Source organism: Gigantopelta aegis, chromosome 3 (genome assembly GCF_016097555.1).
Source record: "Gigantopelta aegis isolate Gae_Host chromosome 3, Gae_host_genome, whole genome shotgun sequence".
In the NCBI taxonomy this organism is placed as follows: Eukaryota; Metazoa; Mollusca; class Gastropoda; order Neomphalida; family Peltospiridae; genus Gigantopelta; species Gigantopelta aegis.
The window spans coordinates 60,304,744-60,324,145 of record NC_054701.1 but is presented as its reverse complement, the minus strand read 5'-3'; the positions used below and the strand labels follow the sequence as shown (position 1 = coordinate 60,324,145).

At 34.6% G+C, this 19,402-nt stretch overlaps 1 protein-coding gene across 2 annotated transcripts in view; it reads right to left on the bottom strand.

Moving 5' to 3' along the window:
• Positions 1 to 3,048: 3,048 nt before the first annotated feature.
• LOC121368354 (ATPase MORC2-like) overlaps positions 3,049 to 19,402 on the bottom strand; it is a 51,209-nt gene continuing 34,855 nt past the window's right edge. For both annotated transcript variants that reach the window (XM_041493048.1, XM_041493047.1), the window contains 5 exons: positions 16,549 to 16,585; positions 15,420 to 15,574; positions 14,679 to 14,811; positions 14,125 to 14,241; positions 3,049 to 7,208 (listed from right to left, as the gene is read on the bottom strand). In XM_041493048.1, the coding sequence (XP_041348982.1) occupies positions 7,119 to 7,208; positions 14,125 to 14,241; positions 14,679 to 14,811; positions 15,420 to 15,574; positions 16,549 to 16,585 (532 nt within the window). In that variant the 3' untranslated portion in view covers positions 3,049 to 7,118. The remainder of the gene's footprint in view (positions 7,209 to 14,124; positions 14,242 to 14,678; positions 14,812 to 15,419; positions 15,575 to 16,548; positions 16,586 to 19,402) is intronic.

The following is a 19,402-nucleotide window of genomic DNA, read 5'->3' as shown; positions in this document are numbered from 1 at the left end:
TTATTACATCTGCATTAGTGTGAAAGTATCAAGTTATTACCTATATGGTTAAAAATATCTTAGTACATATCGAAGTGATACGTCCCACTATAGAACGTTAGTTGGGACGTAACACTTCGACGTCACACGATGACGCCATCAATCTGCACACTACGACGTCGTCACCGGAATGTCAACTAAACGAGCAGTGATATAAATTAAGATCGATTATGAATAATAAATAGTATATTTCGTTAAACATTAATTCATTCATTCATTCATTAAATAGGATATTAAACTCGCTACCATTTCGAAATGTGTATGTCCTTCGTGAACTAATTTTAATTGTCACTTGTGACAATTAAAAATTATTTAACTTGGGACATAAACATGATACAAAACAGACGCTTGTTTAATATCCTATACATTTCTCAGTTTTACACATACATAAACCTTACATGCTATTCTTTGTAGTTTGTAATAATCTGAACCAATGAGAGGTAGATGGGTAAAAATCTTAAACAGAATTCGAATGGAAAATAAATAAGGTTTGTCATAATATTGGGTTTTAATTTTTTTTTAATTTTTGCAGGGTGGGGGGGGGGGGTGGGGGGGAGAGGGGGATGACATTTTTTTAAGAATAATGAAATGGTCACTCCTGTATATATCGTTTTAGTTTAAGACTCCTCAATCAGTTTCTCCAGTCCTTCACATTTTTATCAGTACTACCATTAAACATATTAGTTTTAATTTATCATTACTGGCATTGATAACTGACAATGTGCACACATTCTTACTGTATATTAACTATGTCTGTCTGTAAAAAGTATTAGTGATAATTTTAACATTAAAATCATCACCAATTTCATCAAGAAGTCAATGAATGGTACAAATTTTTAAATAATTAGGAAAATTTTAAATTTTAAAACAATGGAGGAAAACATTTTGTGTCATCATGTCCTAGACTGTGAGGTTGTCTGGTCGTCATGATTAAATACAAGTATTCTAGCTTTGAGAAAATAATATCAGAACCACATCCTTAAGTGATTATTTACTACATTCAAGCATAAAATTCTAAATAATGAATTTGAAGTTGAACATCCACATTGCTATTTTTAATCTGACAATGATTTAAGTTTAAACATAATTCATAGTGTTAAAACAAATTCAACCCACCCCAACATTATTAAAATGTAAATGTAACAAAATATCTCATTTTGTTACACACAAAAACTACACATATAATATGAATAACATCATTTGTGACATGAATTGTACAGAATCATGAATGGTATAAGTTGTAACATAATCGATGATAACATTGAAAATACATACATTAATGTCTGAATAGATGATACACTCAACAGTATGGAAATGAAAATATATGAACATGGCTTGGGACACGTTGATGAAAGCTTAAAACAAAAACAAAACACCAAAATTTACAGCCATTTTTCAATACAGATTCTACAATACACGATTCTATATAAAGTTACCAAAAGCAGGACACAATTATTGTAAAGATATTTAATGTTTAAAAAACCCATTGGTCACACAATTTGTAAGTTCTTAGGGCTTAAACATAGATTTGGTGTGCTACACTGATATTGTCATTACATGCTATACTGCAGTTTCAACTTCTCAGTTTATAGTCACATATGGCCAACCATGACTACAGAAGACCACATTCATTCAACTTATTTTTGTGCTTGTATCCAATTAAGGTTCAAGCATGCTGTCCTGGGCACATACCTCAGCTATCTGGGCTGTCTGTCCAAGATAGTGGGTTAGTTGTTAGTTGGTTAGTGGGAGAGAAGAGGGTGTAGTGGCCTTACACCTACCCACTGAGCCCTTAAGAACTCACTCTGGGTTGGAGCCGGTACCAGGCTGCAAATCCTGTACCTACCAGCCTGTAGTCTGATGGCTTAACCACTGCGACACCGAGGCCGGTACAATACCACAACTACAATCACTATTAATCAAGAGTGATTTTAGGTGTCTATTCCGACTAAAGGCTTTAACATATTGACAATATTATCATCTTTAAATCAATATCTGTTATTTATTTATTTATTTATAACTTTAAATATCACATGACAATGGGAAGATTTAACAATACATAGGAAGCATATATTTTAGCACACAACAATAAGTATACAATGTACTTGTTTTTCTTAGAACTCTGGAATTTTTGTCCTAGCAAAATTATAAGCGAATCCAGTGATTGGTGTGTCTTGGGTGGTTCTGTGCGGTTACATAACCCTTCAAGTTATTCTCAGCACAAAAAAATTATAAAAACACACAACCATCTACAATGATGTCCTCACAAATGTACAATAAGCAAAGTAGCTACTCAAAAGGACTTAGATTAACATATAACTTTACTAGTCAATCGTCATAACTCAGTTTTCAGTCTGTAATAGTTTTTACTTATTTTAATTTTTGTTGTAGCATTTACATAAATTATATACGAGTTGAAAAAACTGAACTGACTTTTTGTTTTTTTTCTTTCTTTCTATTTTTTATCACAACCATTAAGCCACAAAAGGGAAAACTTTCACTGCATTAACATTACAAATCAATGACAACCGCAACAATAAGAATATGTAAAAGTGTCTCCTATAATCTTCCTTCTTTACAAAGCTACATTTAGTCAGGAGAATGCAACAGATTCCTATTAAATGGCTACAGTTTTTATTTATTATTTATTTTTGGTGTGCATGTACTTGTGTTTATGGGATCCAAAGTGCTAAAAATGCACAAGAACATACTTTATTTTCACTTTTAGACAAATGTATCTCCTATATACTGGCTGATGAATAACCAACATCATGCTGAAAGTCGTACTCTTCTATGTCCTACATCAACTAAAAACTCGTAAAAAGGGCTGCAATATAATAATTACAATATTTTTTCCTTGTTTTAATGGTGGGGGTTGGGGTGTTGTGGGTGGGCAGGATGTCTACAGACAAATAAAAACTTAAATACTTAATAATAGCTCAAGATAAGATAGACACTGTGAGACATAAAGTTTTCTTTACAGCCATCTAATAAAATGTACTAATTACATGTAAAACACTTTTTATTTACATCTGACAACATAAAAACAATCTATACATGCCATTATGCCATGCTGGAATAATTGCTTCGACTGCTGCTGTTTCTGGTTCAATTCTTTCTCTTTTTTTTAAAGAAGAAGAAAAAATAAGTAATAATAATTATTATAAATAATAAAATAGTTGTTTTTTTCACTAGAGTATAGACAAAGTCTATTAGTCCTGAATTTTGTGCAGAATATCTGTATGTTGTCTGTCATAGTAATACATGTGACTCATACCGAAAATACCAGGAACTGAGGGACCAGGTTTCTGCACATTTTACCCGATAGGTTAGAGGATATTCCAAGTAATGATTGGTTCCTGAATGAAGTACTATGCTACTGGATTACTGTAGTTTCAGTTCTTGCAAAATTTACGAAAAAAGTACAAATAAAAGCTTTCATGACACAGAAGTGAAGTTCCTTTTCTGCTATGCCAGCAATGGTGAGAAAAATATAAGTTCCAAGACAGGCATAAGCAATATAGCTGAAATCTTATTTTCTCAACCAAAACATTCATGGTAAGTAAATTATTTTAAAATTGTAAAATATAAACTACTAGTAGATGGACACTAAAATTAATAAAATAAATTGTACACAAACCATCCCTTTTTATTACAAGATGTATCCTTGCTAAATAATGAACATGGATAAAAAAAAAGCTAAAATTGTTAAAAAAAAATTCTTTTGTCCCTAGTTCAAAATTGTTGATGAAGGTGTGTTTCTAAAACAATTATGGCTAACCCAAACCAACAAATCGCTGAACTATGCAACCATTTAAACCATCTATTCTCTGTTAATACCATACAGGGTGCAGGGTTTTTTTCTCTTATAAAACTTGGTGCAGTGTTTTTTTTTCCCTGCTGCTCAAGAAAAAAGAAAAGAAAAAGAAGACGAACTTTGTTAAAATGTGTTTGCTGCCTGTCTGCCATTAACAAGTTTGGAGAGAGGTGCCAAACATCTTTCCAACAGTAACAATGATGAACACACATATTACGAGACTACAATGAAGTCATGGATTAAACGGCATTATTCTGAACTACTACAACTGGTTCTGTTCATACTCCCTTGTTGCAAACAACTATCTCAAAACACACACGCACACACGCATGCACGCACACACAGACACACACACATAGTACATATGACTACAACAGACGTACACAATACACATGGTACAATTTTAAAATGCCATCTGCATCAGTTTCAAACATTTCTGTGATGTATGCACAAAGCAACATTATCAAAGCTGACATCTGCTTGTTTGATGATGTGTCAATTAAGTATATAAATGCATTAAAAAAATAAATTATATATGGTAAAACAAATTATTCTATTATTAAAATCATAATAATGATGATGAAAACTTATCCCAGCTTAACAGACCTCATTTTGACGTGATCATATGACCAGTCACAATTTTGTTCTGAGAATTAATTCTGTATTCACATTAACTACTTTAATTACAGGTGTTAATGTTGCTATTTTGTCACATAATTGGATTTAGTTTTCTTTCTACAAATAACTGGAGAAACAAACATGTCAGAACATATATATCTGTAATCACTATAATGCTACTTTTCTCTTTTCAAAAAACATCTTAAAATGCAGATTTGTTCTTGCCAATACTATCAGTGACGTTCACTGTCATTTTACAATTCTCTACTGGAAGAACCTAAAGGAGAACCACACCTGCCCATTCACATGCATGTAATGACTGAATAGTTTACCAATGTTCCTGTTAACCGGTAAAATTCACATGAATACTTACATGAAGTTACATCCAACTATTCTGGTACATATCAAAGTAATTGTTAATTATTTTAATCATGAATGATGATCACAAATTAATTACTACACACAACAATATCAATCATATCAATATTACTATTATTATTTTTTTTTAATTTTTTTTTTTGGATGAGCCATTCAAGAAATATTTTATATGCATGGTGGGAATGGAGGTTTGGTGTGTGTGTGTGGGGGGGGGGGTGGGGGGTGGGGTAAGTTTTTGCCCGACATGCTGAATTTTTTAATGTACAGGTACGAGTGGTGGTCTTGCACCACACAGCATTAGTCTTACATGTTTTAGAGCCATTCCAGAAATATGCTGAAATGTTTTATATACATGGTGGGACTGACTAATATAATACATGATTATTATTTTTGTTTTGTGGAGACGAGGGCGGTGACAGAATATTCCTATTAAAACAGGTTCCAACAATGTATTATCATTCAAATATATTTTTGGGTTTTAAAATTACACTGCCTCCCCCTTCATCAGCAACATTTTCTGTAAAAGTTTATAAATGTATTACAAGTGTGTTTTCAATTGTACATCACATGTGAAAGTGAGTCACGTACAATCGAAAACATCACTCTAAATGTTATAGACCAGCTATAGAGGTGCTGTATACAGAGTATATATTCTATATATTCTATTTATTACAATGTATATCACTGCACAAAAATCAGACAATTATTTTCAACATAAATAAGTAAAACATGGGGATGCACAGAGCTAAGACCAGGGAAGATGATGATGTCATCTTGTGGTCAGCTGATTTATCAATGCAACTTTGCATGCCTACACCACACATTTCTCAATGAAGTTTCCACAAACACTAAAAATGTATTCAAGGTTTAACAAAGTACGGTATACAATGATATATATTGTTAAATTAGTGACCCAACTTTAATTATAAAATTTGAGCACAATTTTTTGTGTGGTTTACACAGCTATGAATTGAAAGATTAATATGCTCACTTTCTGCATGAAACAATAAGCGGAGTCTCGCAGAATGACACCTTCCATTAGCTGTTCTGAGGTCATGCATGACCCAGGGCTAGCTCTGGCACTCTCTAAATTCGCCAGTTGTCAATTTTAAAATTAAAATGGTGAATTTTATTTCATAGTTTGGCGAAATAAAAACATGTAATAATGGATATTTCATTACAAAACAACTGGGGTTTTGCCATTTTTTAAGTTTAGCATACAATTTGGCAAGTGGCAAGAGCTAGTCCAGTGACCACTCTAATGGGAGTAACTCTCATTGTGGTTTACGGAAAATATCCCGTGTATCTTTTCCAATGCGGTGTAGCAAAGCTTTATCACAAACAGCAATATTGTGATGTTAACCTATGATGGCTTAAGACACTGGCCTAAAACATTTAGAGTGGTGTACTTAATATTTTACATTTTTAAAACAGTGTATTTTGTTGACCATTCTACATCTACCTCAAGTCAATGATGTACATGTAATACCATTGTCCAGCATAAATCAGAACTCAACACAAATAACAAACGGTTATTTTGAGACTCTGCTTTGATGTTTTTGAAGTCCAGCTTGCAAGATATGATGATGGAATGAGTTATAACAATAAACTGTAATGTCAGAATTTGATACTACAATTCTAATATAAGAAATCATATTGGAACCCTAACAATAAACATACAGTTTTGATATCTGAGCTCCTCACAAATTTCATACTAAAAAGCCAGCGCTGTCTGAAATAATTTAATAGACAAGTCCACACTAAGATGTGATAACTACTCCACTCAAAACCATTGTTCAGGGATGAAGATGTCATTTGACAAAATATCTTGAAAACATTTCAGGGTCTTGAAAAGAAGGGGATTGCTGTGAGCTTTCTATCAAAGAACACAATCAGTAACAGTTTTTCAGAAGCATTAAGATCCAAAAGTTCAGAAAAATCTGGAACATTTTCATCTCCGACCGTTGTTTCCAATGATAACCACAAAGTTCCAAACAAAACAAATCATTGTCAAAGACTTTGTTTTGCAGATTGGTGAAAATCCATAGAAGTCCAATTTCCCAAGTCTGATGCAATGTGAAAAGACTTAGTACAGGACTTCTGAAATATCCAGAAATAAAACTTGTACGATGTGTAATGACAGAAACTGTGTGGGTTAAATCTCAAGGTCACCAGTTTAGTGAAACTGATTTAGTCTGGTGTGTGCAGAATGTCAGTCCACTACACAAGCACTGCCACAGTGTGGGTTAGCACACGCTGTCTGTCGTTAAGACTGCGACTGCATCGCTTGACGAACACATGCAGCTAGCAGCTCGTCAACTTGGTCTCCATCAGATTCAGGGTCAATGTCAAATTCCTACAAAATACAAACAGGCACATTGTTTTAAAATTAAAGTAAAGATATATTGCAGGGAAGGTTTTCTTTTCAAAATTTTGATTAGTGATATTTCTAGTTAATAGAAAATTTATTAGCAACTACTGTTTAAAATTGTGTAGCGATCTCTGAAACTTGCATAGCAAATCTCAATTTTCCCTGTATTGTTTTTTTAATTTTATTATTGTATTGGTTTAACTGGGCACAACATTATTGTGTCTAACATAATAATTAAAAAATATATATATTTGTAAAAGAACTAAATAAAATAAAATAAAAGTTTATATAATTATATAAACGTGCATGGAGATAACCATTCACAGGAGCTACAGAGCTAAAGGTAAAAACTTGACAAAGAGCTAAACTCAAAATATACTGATGGAAAGAAATAAGGGAACACATCAAATTGTAGACCAAATTTAATTCACAACAAGTGTAGTAATGTCTGTATTTCATATCAAGTTGTAATGTGAGATTGAATATCTGTAGTGTTGAATGTGTATGTGTATGTTCCCTGTCAACTTCTGACAATATGAATTGATTTTTGATGCAGTCATTATTTCTTGTTGCTATCTGTGTGATTTATTCCCATCAGTATATGATGGTGTCACCAGAATAGTAACAGGTATATCTTAATTGAAACTGAGAAGACAATAAAACAGACCAAATGTACCATTACAGTATATATTAGTTTTATGTGTATTAGATTTAGCCGTAAGTATAAGCCTGCTTTTAATGTATGCAAACTATTCTGGACTACCAAGCTACCTTCCAACTGAAAAGAGTTAAAGATGTTCTAGTCACATGGTTAAATAAATGTAAGTATTGACATGCTAATGTGGTCACAACACTAAAATACTACAGTAAAACAAAATTCAGGGTTTCTGCCAAAAGGTACAAAGGGTAAAATTATGTTCCCTAAAATCTTGGAAATTAATGGATAATTTTTTTTTTTAGATAGATTATAATAAGAAGGAAATGTTTTATTTAACGACACACTCAACACATTTTATTTACGGTTATATGGCGTCGGACATATGGTTAAGGACCACACAGATATTAAGGGATGAAACCCGCTGTCGCCACTTCATGGGCTACTCTTTTCGACTAGCAGCAAGGGATCTTTTATATGCACCATCCTATAGACAGAATAGCACATACCATGGCCTTTGATGTACCAGTCGTGGTACACTGGCTGGAGCGAGAAATAGCTCAATGGGTCCACCAACAGGGATCGATCCCAAACCGACCGCGCATCAAGAGAGCGCCCTTACCACTGGGCCACGTCCGTCTCTTTATAGTAAGAGAACGGCTGTTTAAGGTGCTTGCATCACAGGATCAAATGGCCTCGGTGGATTCATTCAGCTGATAGGGTTGTTTTTTTCACATTCCAACCAGTGCACCACAACTCCCTGCGTGTGCTGTAACCTCACCGTGGTGCAGGGATGTAACATTCTCTTTGAGAATGGCCAATACAGCACAAATTGAAGTTTAGAGTAAAAGTCAGTATCTATCTGTGATATTTGTATTTGTATTTTTGCACAGTTCTTTACACTGTTTTTATTTATATCTTGAATTTTTCTATTGAAGTTGATCATCACCTTATTTGTTTCCATTACCATAGCCGATTTATTTTTCGTGCTGGGGTGTCGTTAAACATTCATTCATTCATTGCACCACAACTGGTCAACGGCTGTTGTATGTGCTTCCTGTCTGAAGGAAAGTACATATAAAGATCCCTTGCTGCATTAGAAAAAATGTAGCAGGTTTCCTCTATGACTACGTGTCAGAATTACCAAATGTTTGACATCCAATTAGCCGATGATTAATTAAACAACGTGCTCTAGTGGTGTCGTTAAACTAAACAAACTTTAACTTCAACTTTAGGAGGGACACTTATGATCTGTTTTGTTTTACATTACTTACCCTAAAATTATCTTATGGCAGAATGCCTGAAACAGATGGTTTAAAACCAACAACTCTGCCTTCAATACATCAATACTAATCAACATTCGTGGCTGACAGCTAGTCCCCAGATGAATATTCATTACCACTGCACCAGCAATTAACCACTTTGTGGATGATTGGAAAAAAACCCAAGCTAATGATTTTAATCATACCCACCACCAGGAGCACACACAAGTGATTACCCATAATGCTCAGCTTCCGTGTTGAGCAGTCAAACTCTCATGCAATACGAGCGTTATTAAGTAAGCACAGCAATTTCCAGTGGAAAAGCGATCTCTGTTTTAATGTTCACCAAACCAAATGTGCTGTGACTTTTCTACTTGGGGCTGAACAAGAAGACAGTATTACTGCAGAAAACAAATACCCTCATTCCCGTTGACATTTCAAACTGATGGCCCTCACTGGAATTGACGGAACATGCTTTTTTTGCTTAGTACAGGTATCCATTTTTCGAATAATAACCACAAACAAGGAAGCTCTCAGAGTTAAAGTGACAGACCCTAGTTTTTAAACACTACGATATATTTGTTTACTATAAAAGCCACTTTTGATCATTTAAATTGGAAGAACTTAACATTTTATTGTTTAGAATATTAATTTTCATACCCCTGAAGTGGTTCTAGTCATCCGCAATACCGCAAAATGAATTTTTCGTAATTCTAAAAATGCATGTCCGTAATGGTTATCAAGACAAGCTTTAGTTGTTTTGTAAATGGCATTTTAGTTTATCTCTGTTATAACTGTATCCAAATGTGTGTTGTAGGTTTTCATATTAACTAAACTTAGTGTCAATTTTCAAGGGCTGAAACTAGATTCTGCGCCTTTAATCACTCTAATAGTGTCAAACTGGACTAAACTCACATTAGAACAGACAATTACATCACAATTCAGCCAGGGCTCATGCTTCAGTCTACACTCAAGATTCAAAATTTATTAATCAGGGATCACTGTGTACATAGCTAAATTAGCCAATTGCTATTTTTTTTTTATACAAAATGGCTACAAAATTTAGTCTTTGGCTAATAAAATGTTCCTCAAATTAACCACATCTTAATAAATTTCAAGGAAATATTTTACATTTCTCAAAATCGGCCATGCAAAAATTAGTTGCAGTGTGAGCCCTGATTAACCTTCTGACTACTGCAGGCGAGATATCTCGCCCGACGTCACGTCAGTCGACATACTGTACACTGTATACAGTGCATTCCCCAATTCATAGTTCCCGCCGTTTTGCACACAACACTCACCGGAAACGGAAATATAATAAAAGGAAAAAGATTTTTTTTCAAAATGGTGGCTTTTGTTTAGATTTTTTCAATTGAAAATACCTTGAAATTTTGAGTTCAAGAAGTGGTTTTCAGCAAGTATTTTCGCTTGACAACAATGGCGGCACGTCACGGTCATTTTTAGGGATCGATAGCTGATTGTGACAGCTAATTTGATAATAAATTTGATCGTTTTACCAAGAACGAAAATTACCAAATATTGCAATATGACTCGTAGTTCGGGTTTAAAAAAAATTCTGATCAGAAAACCACTGTTATCGGGAATAATGGACATAAATACTGGACAGCTGGCCACAAATGCCCGTAAGTAAACGTAACTTTTTCGATTTTTTGCCTAATTTTAATCACCATCAGCCGATCTAAAAATAATAAAAATTACAAAAAAGACATGAAAATAATACTTACCGATTCATATATGAATTTTATTTCATGTATTTATAAAACATTTAAGTGAATATATGTGAGTACAAATTATAAATTTGTACCCACTCAACGTGGTTTTTGTTAAAAATTAATCCAGTAATCTAAAGGTTAATGACAGCATTTAAATCTGGAGTCTACAGTAGAATGTTTTAAAGGAGGGGACAATTAAGTCATTTGGACTGGTATGCATATTCAACGATATATCATGCACATTATTACTTAATATCAATAAGTATAATCGTATAGTTAATTAATAAAATGGTTAAATGTGACGGCTATTATATACTACTCAAAAGAATTTAAGGGTCAGACGATATTTTCGACATTATTTTCTGAATGTCAATTATATTAGCTAGACCATAATGTCACGCATGGTATTGTTCCATTTTGACGAAAGTGGGTCTAAGCAACCCATAAATGAATTAAAATTCACTGTCATTGACACTGTCGACTAGTTCTAATGGCGAAAACATGCTTACATTTGCACGTAAATTGGGGCGAAAGCGAAAGGTCTGCTAAGTGCCCATAACTTGCTTTTTCACAAAGCGCTTAATTTGCACGCTTTGCACGTGTATTCCATGTTCCCAATGCTGAATTTCCGTATAATTGGAGCTTGCGTTCGTGTACGGTGCACACTCCAAATTCGACAATGGTACGACTTCAGCTGACTATCGAAGATCGAGGAAGGGCTATTGCTTGACTTCAGGATGGCAATACGCAAAGACATGTTGCTCTGAGACTTGGTGTCAGTCAGAGTGTAGTTGGCCGACTGTGGCAACGGTACCAAGCAACGAATTCTGTTCGAAATCGTCCACGTTCGGGAAGACCCCGAAGCACTACAAATAGAGAGGTCCGCTACATCACCAATATGGCTCTACGTCAACGCACAACCACTGCACGCCGATTACGTGACAATCTGCGGACTGCAACTGGAACTCGAGTGTCTGATCAAACCATACGCAATCGTCTGAGAGTCAATAATCTACGCTACCGTCGCCAGGCTGTTCGACCACCACTCCTACCACGTCACAGAACGGCCAGACGTCACTGGTGCACGCTTCATCTGCAGTGGCAACGTGTTCAGTGGGGTCGAGTGATGTTCACTGATGAGTCCAGGTTTAGTCTCCAGTTCAACGACGGTCGGGTTCGTGTCTACAGACGTCCTGGGGAGCGCTTCGCTGACGTTAACGTTAGACAACGTCACCGGTTCGGTGGTGGCAGCGTCATGGTATGGGGCGGCATCTCTATCCACCACAGGACCCCCCTCTATGTGGTGGATGGCAATCTGAATGGAATCCGCTATCTGAATGAGATTATCCGGCCGTTGGTTCTCCCAGGCCTTCAGCAGATTGGCGGCGGGGCAGTTCTGCAGGATGACAATGCCAGACCCCACCGCGCCAGGGTGGTAACGGACTTTCTCAGACAACAAGGTATCGCCAGGATGGATTGGCCAGCATATTCGCCTGACTTGGCCCCAATAGAGCACGCCTGGGACGAATTAGGCAGGAGAGTTCGGGATAACCATGCCCCTCCGGACAACCTTCATGATCTGGGTCAACTTCTTATGGCAGAGTGGCAGGCCATTCCCCAAGAGTTCTTCAGACGTCTGATCAACAGCATGAGGCAACGATGTGTCGAGTGTATTCGCGCCAGGGGTGGATTAACACACTATTAAACAAATGTTCTAATGTGTAAAATCCATGTTTGACAACCTTCAACTTTGACAGCATGTCATGTGACTTTCTTGTACACAGTGACGTTTATTTGTGGTTTTTTGTAAATATGGAACAATAAATAAAAAATTTGGTGTAGTTTACATCATCAATCTAATACACTCTGAAATTTATTTGGTTATAAATTTTTGACCCTTAAATTCTTTTGAGTAGTATATATAACAGGTGCAGCCATTTTGTACCATCTCAGTGAGTACGCCCTCTGGCGAGCCGGTGGTTACGTAATGCTTAACGCATAACGTCAGGAATGAGCCTTAGAACTAGAGAAACACAATCTACCTGGTTTTTGCGGGATGATAAATAGTCATACATTGCAATGTTCTGTAATAATACACATCCCAGTAAGCCAGCAGTAAGTATATCCAGCACTATATATATTATTTTTCAATACAAAATAAAATACCATTGTCAAAGTGGCTACACAACAAGTTGAAATAATTAACAATGTTTTGTCCATGCATTAACCTACGTACTGTACTGAAATGATACACGGAGTGTTTTCTTAGTTAATTGGTCTATGCTGTTAGTTGCTTCTACCTGTGATTCTTGATTGGCAGGTGTGTATTTGATTGGTAACCAGACAGCCAATTAATTAGTCAGGTTGATCAAAGAGAAGTGCCTTGTCGAAAATTATTGCTTTTGTTTACACTGTACATACAGGAGATGGTCAGGAGCTGACGTCACTTCGCCCCAAGCTATCCCACCGGACGTCACAAAAACGAAACAAAGTGGCTGCCCCCAGTTAGCAGGAATAATCATGGTTTTTTAATTAACTCTTCAATTATGCGTTTTTCATTTGCTAAAGTGTCAGTATGTGTTGGTGGTCCAGGTATGCATCTTTCCAACAAATAAGGCTCTTGTTTGTTTTGACCCTACCTTTAAGCATAGATAGACTTAACCTTCAGACTACTGGATTAAATTTTGACAAAAACCATGTTGAGTGGGTACAAGTTACTTTAATGTTTTATAAATACATAAAATAAAGTTCATATTTGAATCGGTAAGTATTATTTTCATGGGTTTTTCTAATTTTTATATTTGAGATCAGTAAGGCAAAATTAGGCAAAAAATATAAAAAGTTGCATTTAATTATGAGTATTTGTGGCCAGCTGTACAGTATTTATGTCCATTATTCCCAATAACTGGTTTTCTGAAAAAGAAATTAAAAACAAACTACAATTCATATCCCAATATTTGGTGATTTTCATTGTTGGTAAAACAATCAAATTTATTATAAAAAATTAGCTGTCACAATCAGCTATAGATTCCTCAAAATGACTGTGTCATTCTGCCATTGTTGTCTAGCGAAAATACTTGCCAAAAACCACTTTCTGAAATCAAAATTCCCAGGTATTTTCAATTGAAAAACGAAAAACTAAAGCAGCCTGGGGAAGGAACTGTATACAGTGTGCAGTAGTCAGATCGGAAGGTTAAGTTCATCACATTTACAACTCCATAAGAAAGACAAGCACACACAGTAACACGTACCTCATTAATGGATTTCAATAGTTTTGCAATCAGTTTTCTCACTGAAGACAGTTTACCCTGAGCATCTTCAGATTCCTGCTTACGAACTGATGCCTCCGTTTGGAAATTGCTGACGAGCTAGATTAAAAAAAAAAAAAAAAATTATAAAAAAAATTGTTTGTGTAGTACAAGTAATGTTGGTATAAAGTGCTCCTATTGGCAGTAGCTAGTGAACATTTCTCTATTATATCAGTTGGTAGAGCACTGGACTCCTGAACTGAGAGTTTGTGGTTCGAATCCCCTCAGTGGAGGCTGATTTCTCTGTTACATTTGGACAGCAAACTGGCTGACTGACTGTGAAGACAGATGGGGCAGACAGATGGAGGGTGGATAGATGGATGGATGCATAGGAAAATGGGTGAAAAACCCAAACATTAAATGTTTAAATTATGTCAGTATTAACATATATTATCAGTAATACAATAAGATCAAAAAGAATTTTAAGATGAGAGCATAACATTTTCCGACATAACTGGAACAAAAAGTACAAAACATAAAAACAACATTCTACATACGCGTCTTAATCCTTTTTCGTAATGATCAAAGAAATCATCCAGTGGGAAAGCGGCAAGCTCTTGCAATGACATGGCTGATATGGTGTCTTTGTCCATGATCCACTGAGGTGGCAAGAAGTATCGTAGACATGTTCTGAATGAAAACAAGATAAACACATGCAGAGAGCCATTGGAAAGCAAATAAGCTCATTTTCATTAATGAGTAATTCTCACCGTCATTATTTAAGAAATTACTACCTAAAAATAGCATTTGAATAAAATTTTAAAACAACCCATCCATTTAAAAAAAAAAAAAAAAAAATACTTTCCAAAATAAATTATTATTTATCTTTCAAAGATATAATGTGCAGATTTTGGGAGCATATATAAAAATATTTTATGCTATATCTACTTATAGGTAACATTTCTTCATCATATAAAATAAGGAATTTAGGGGGAAATTTTTTTGTTCATAAAAATTTCAATTAGCAACAGTTGTTACTATAAAATGTTTTAGAATTCCATTGCAACGAGCATAACGAATTGCTACTAAATACTTAACAAAATATTCCTTGAGATTACCATAGTTTTCAGCTTATAAAAAAAAAGATAAAATATCTCATGAAATACAGTAGATGGCTTGCAATGAAATAGCTGTAGTAACTACAATTAAAGTCATCGCCATCTTACAACACTCTCTTGTTCCTTTCAAAATCCATCTTTTATCTTCCCATTCTGAGGGAACCTCCAACTACAAGTTACCTGTAACCGTTTCCTATTTCATCTGTTATTTGTGATGTAATAGCAGCAGGTGTTGCTGTTGAAGACGTTGGTGTCTCTGTAGCTGTGTCATGAGATGATATGGAGGCAGGAGAGGGAGGACCACCATTGGTCGTACCAATCGTAGTTTGACCAGACTATAAAACAAACATTTATAGAGATGATATGGAGGTAAATATATATTATATATATAAATATATATATATATATATATATATATATATATATATATATATATATATATATATATATATATATATGGAGGACCACCATTGGTTGTACCAATCGTAGTTTGACCAGACTATAAAACAAACATTTATAGAGATGATATGGAGGTAGTATATATATATATATATATAGGGAGGACCACCATTGGTTGTACCAATCATAGTTCGACTAGACTGTAAAACAAACATTTATAGATAATACTGAAGTAGGTAGGACCACCACTGGTCATACCAATCAGAGTTTAACGAGACTGTAAAACAAACATTTATAGAGATGATATGACCATTGGAGGTACGAAACATAGTTTGACCAGACTGTAAAACAAACATTTATAGAGCTATGGACATTGGTATGACCAATGGTGGTCCTCCCTATCACAGTTTTACCAGACTGTAAAACAAGCATTCATAATTTGGAATGTGTGCATGATTACATTAAAACAAATAGGGACCAAAAACAAAAACCCAAGGTGACAATTATCCAATGAGAGCAGCTAATCATTACTGATTTTTACTATCATGATGTCTGTAATTAATTTTCAGTCAGATTATGACAGATAACTAAGGAACGAGATCAAAATGCACAGAAACTATTACATGATAAAAAGTAATTATTATTATAGTAATATTTCAATGACTGGGTAGACATTTTCTTCATGTTTAATTTTAATAACTGAAAATATGAAAAAAAAAGACATGTTATTATAGCCCTAAATTCTGTTAATAAAGCTTAGTTTAAACCATAAAAAATTAGGTAGTGTCAGTAACTAATTCATTAGGTGTATTATAGTATATATTACTTTAAATATAGTAATAATATTTTATCAAGATCAAATTAATCTGTTTTACAATCTACAGTTTACTTTAATTAACATGTAACTCACCTTCAAAATTCTTATATCACTTCCATTTTTATCAAACCTGTAATTAGATAAACAAGTAAAACATTAGAAATAAAAACATCAACTGCCACAAGTTTCATTTACAGTAGCAATTTCGACCAATATAACATTAAATAAACAGGTACTGTAAAACGGGTATTATTCGCGAATGTGTAATTTTCGCGTTTTTCACATTTTTAATTTAACCGCGAAAATTACACATACACAAATAATAAAATCCATTAGAACAAAAAAAACAAAAAACAACAACAAACAGTTTAGCAATTTTGGCATGCTGTTGATTTTTGGAACAGACATTCTTACTGGTATTTTTAAGCTGTGAATAAACATTTAGAAATTAGTATAATGAGCCATTTTTAATTGGCCAATCAAAATAAGGGACACAAATGGTTTCGTAAACTTCCGAAAAAACGTCATCGACAAGTGACAAAAACAAAAGAGGTGAGGCGTTTTTAACAACCGGTGTTTAAACATTAAAACAAGATTACTAGTACAAGTGTTTGTCTTTATTTCACACTTTCTGGAGAGTTGATTGAACCACATCCTGGATTAATTTCATTAATTGTACACAGTGTGGTCGCCGCTTGACATGCGGCTGCAGCACTTAGCGGAGTCGCTCAGAAAGGGATAATATTACGAATACCTCTGTTGACCACTCTAGTGTTGATTTAATGTTATGTACCAAAGTATAGTTTTGTACGTGTTAGTAATTTAAAAAACAAACAAAAAACAAAAAACAAAAACCATGACACCGCAAAAATTAAAAACCGCGAACTGCCTTCATTTTTGATATCGCGAAAATTTACTGCCGCGAATAATACCTGTTTTACAGTATATCACATAATATTATTAAAACAGGCAAGGGTTTTTTCAAATGATCCAAGGTCACAGCAATTTAAGCATTTTGCCAAGCACCCATATTTATTGACAATCATCTGTGGCATATTTTTATGCCATAATAAACAATTTCCATCAGCATTATAGTAGGAGCAGATTAATAATAAAAGCACTTTTTTTTTAATTAGCCTAACAGAATAACTCACTCCAAAGTTTTCTGTCCGACACTGAAATTGTCTGAACATCCCTATGAATAATTTTAATACTTGTGAATTCATAAACATATCTCATATAACTGAACCTAAATATGTTAAAACTTAAAAAACCAATTGATAATGTGTAAAGCATGCAAAATTAATAATGTCTATTTTAACATTTGTAGAAGAAATGAAACAACTTATTGACCGCCATCAAGGTTTTTTTCTCTAACAAGGTTTCTTTTCTTATTCCAAGTGTCACAACAACAACACATTATACGCCTGACAGCCATTAACTGAACAATGGGATGGGGAGTCATTAAACAAAAAGTCATTTGTCGTTACTTCTTATTCCTTTAAACACACTGTACTACTAATGATAAACCAAAACCACCAAATTCTTTCTGTGACAGATGCAACACTGTGACCACGAGGAACAACTCAAATCACACTGTCTGAACAAACACCTAGAGGAATCCTAATGGCTTTAAAATAGCTCCACATTCACTATTCTGATGACGCCTTTCGCCAAAGTTGGGCACAAGCCTCACCCCGGGGGTCTAGACACCTCCCTCGTGTTCCCAACATAAATGACTCCATGGGCTCAACACCTCTCCCTCAAGGATTGATAGTACTATTGCTCCCGTACAAACATCACATATGCCCTTGGACAAAACACAGGCCCAAGATGTGCCACGTCCCTTTAGGTAATAAGGGTAATTACGGCTAATTGGTCAGACCAGAAGGTCCCTCAGGTGAGAAAACAACCGTACACCAAACAAAGGAGAAGACTTAAGTGAGTTTGGCCAAACAAAATAAGGGAAAAGAAATCACTGTGATGTTTGTTGTTACAAACACAATGTACAGTAGATAAATAACAGCCATAAATCATATTGGAGTAACTTGTTAACTGGTAAGAACAAAAAAAAAACAATGTCTAGTACACTTTCATAATTACAGAGAATATTAATAATTAAAACACAAAACATTTTTAAAGAATGTATTTAACGTCTAGATCAACTTCACAATAAATAAACTTTTTTGTTTTAAATCAATGACAAAACCACAATTCCATACTTTACTGTGACTCACCGATCCTGGAGACTGAGGGTCATAACACTCAAAATAAACAATGATACAATTAGTTTACTGTGACCCACCGATCCTGGAGACTGAGTGTCATAACACTCAAAATAAACAATGATACAATTAGTTTACTGTGACCCACCAATCCTGGAGACTGAGGGTCATAACACTCAAAATAAACAATGATACACTTAGTTCACCTTTCAAATAAAAAATAAAAATACTTCAAAGAGAATGAGGCAAGCCAATAAATTGGCACATCATCCCAAAACCAGTATGCCCAATACAACATTGCATTTGGTGTTTGTCACAAACTGAAATTCAAACTGGCAGACAAAATTGTATATAAAACATTTTCCAAAGAGCTAATATGAGAACTAATTATTTAATGAGTATTATTCCCTCCCCCCCCCCTCCCCCCCCCAAAAAAAAAAGTTCTACAATTCAAATTTGGCTACACAATATTTGCAAAAATAATTTGCCAAATAGTTAATTATAATATTTTTGACTAGCTCAGATACTCAAACTTCAGTAAAGTAAAAGTTTGTTTTATTTAACGACGCCAATAGAGCACATTGATTTTTTATCTTATCATCGGCTATTGGACGTCAAACATATGGTCATTCTGGGGTTTTTTTTAGAGGAAACCCACTGTCGCCACATAGGCTACTCTTTTACGACAGACAGCAAGGGATCTTTTATTTGCGCTTCCCACA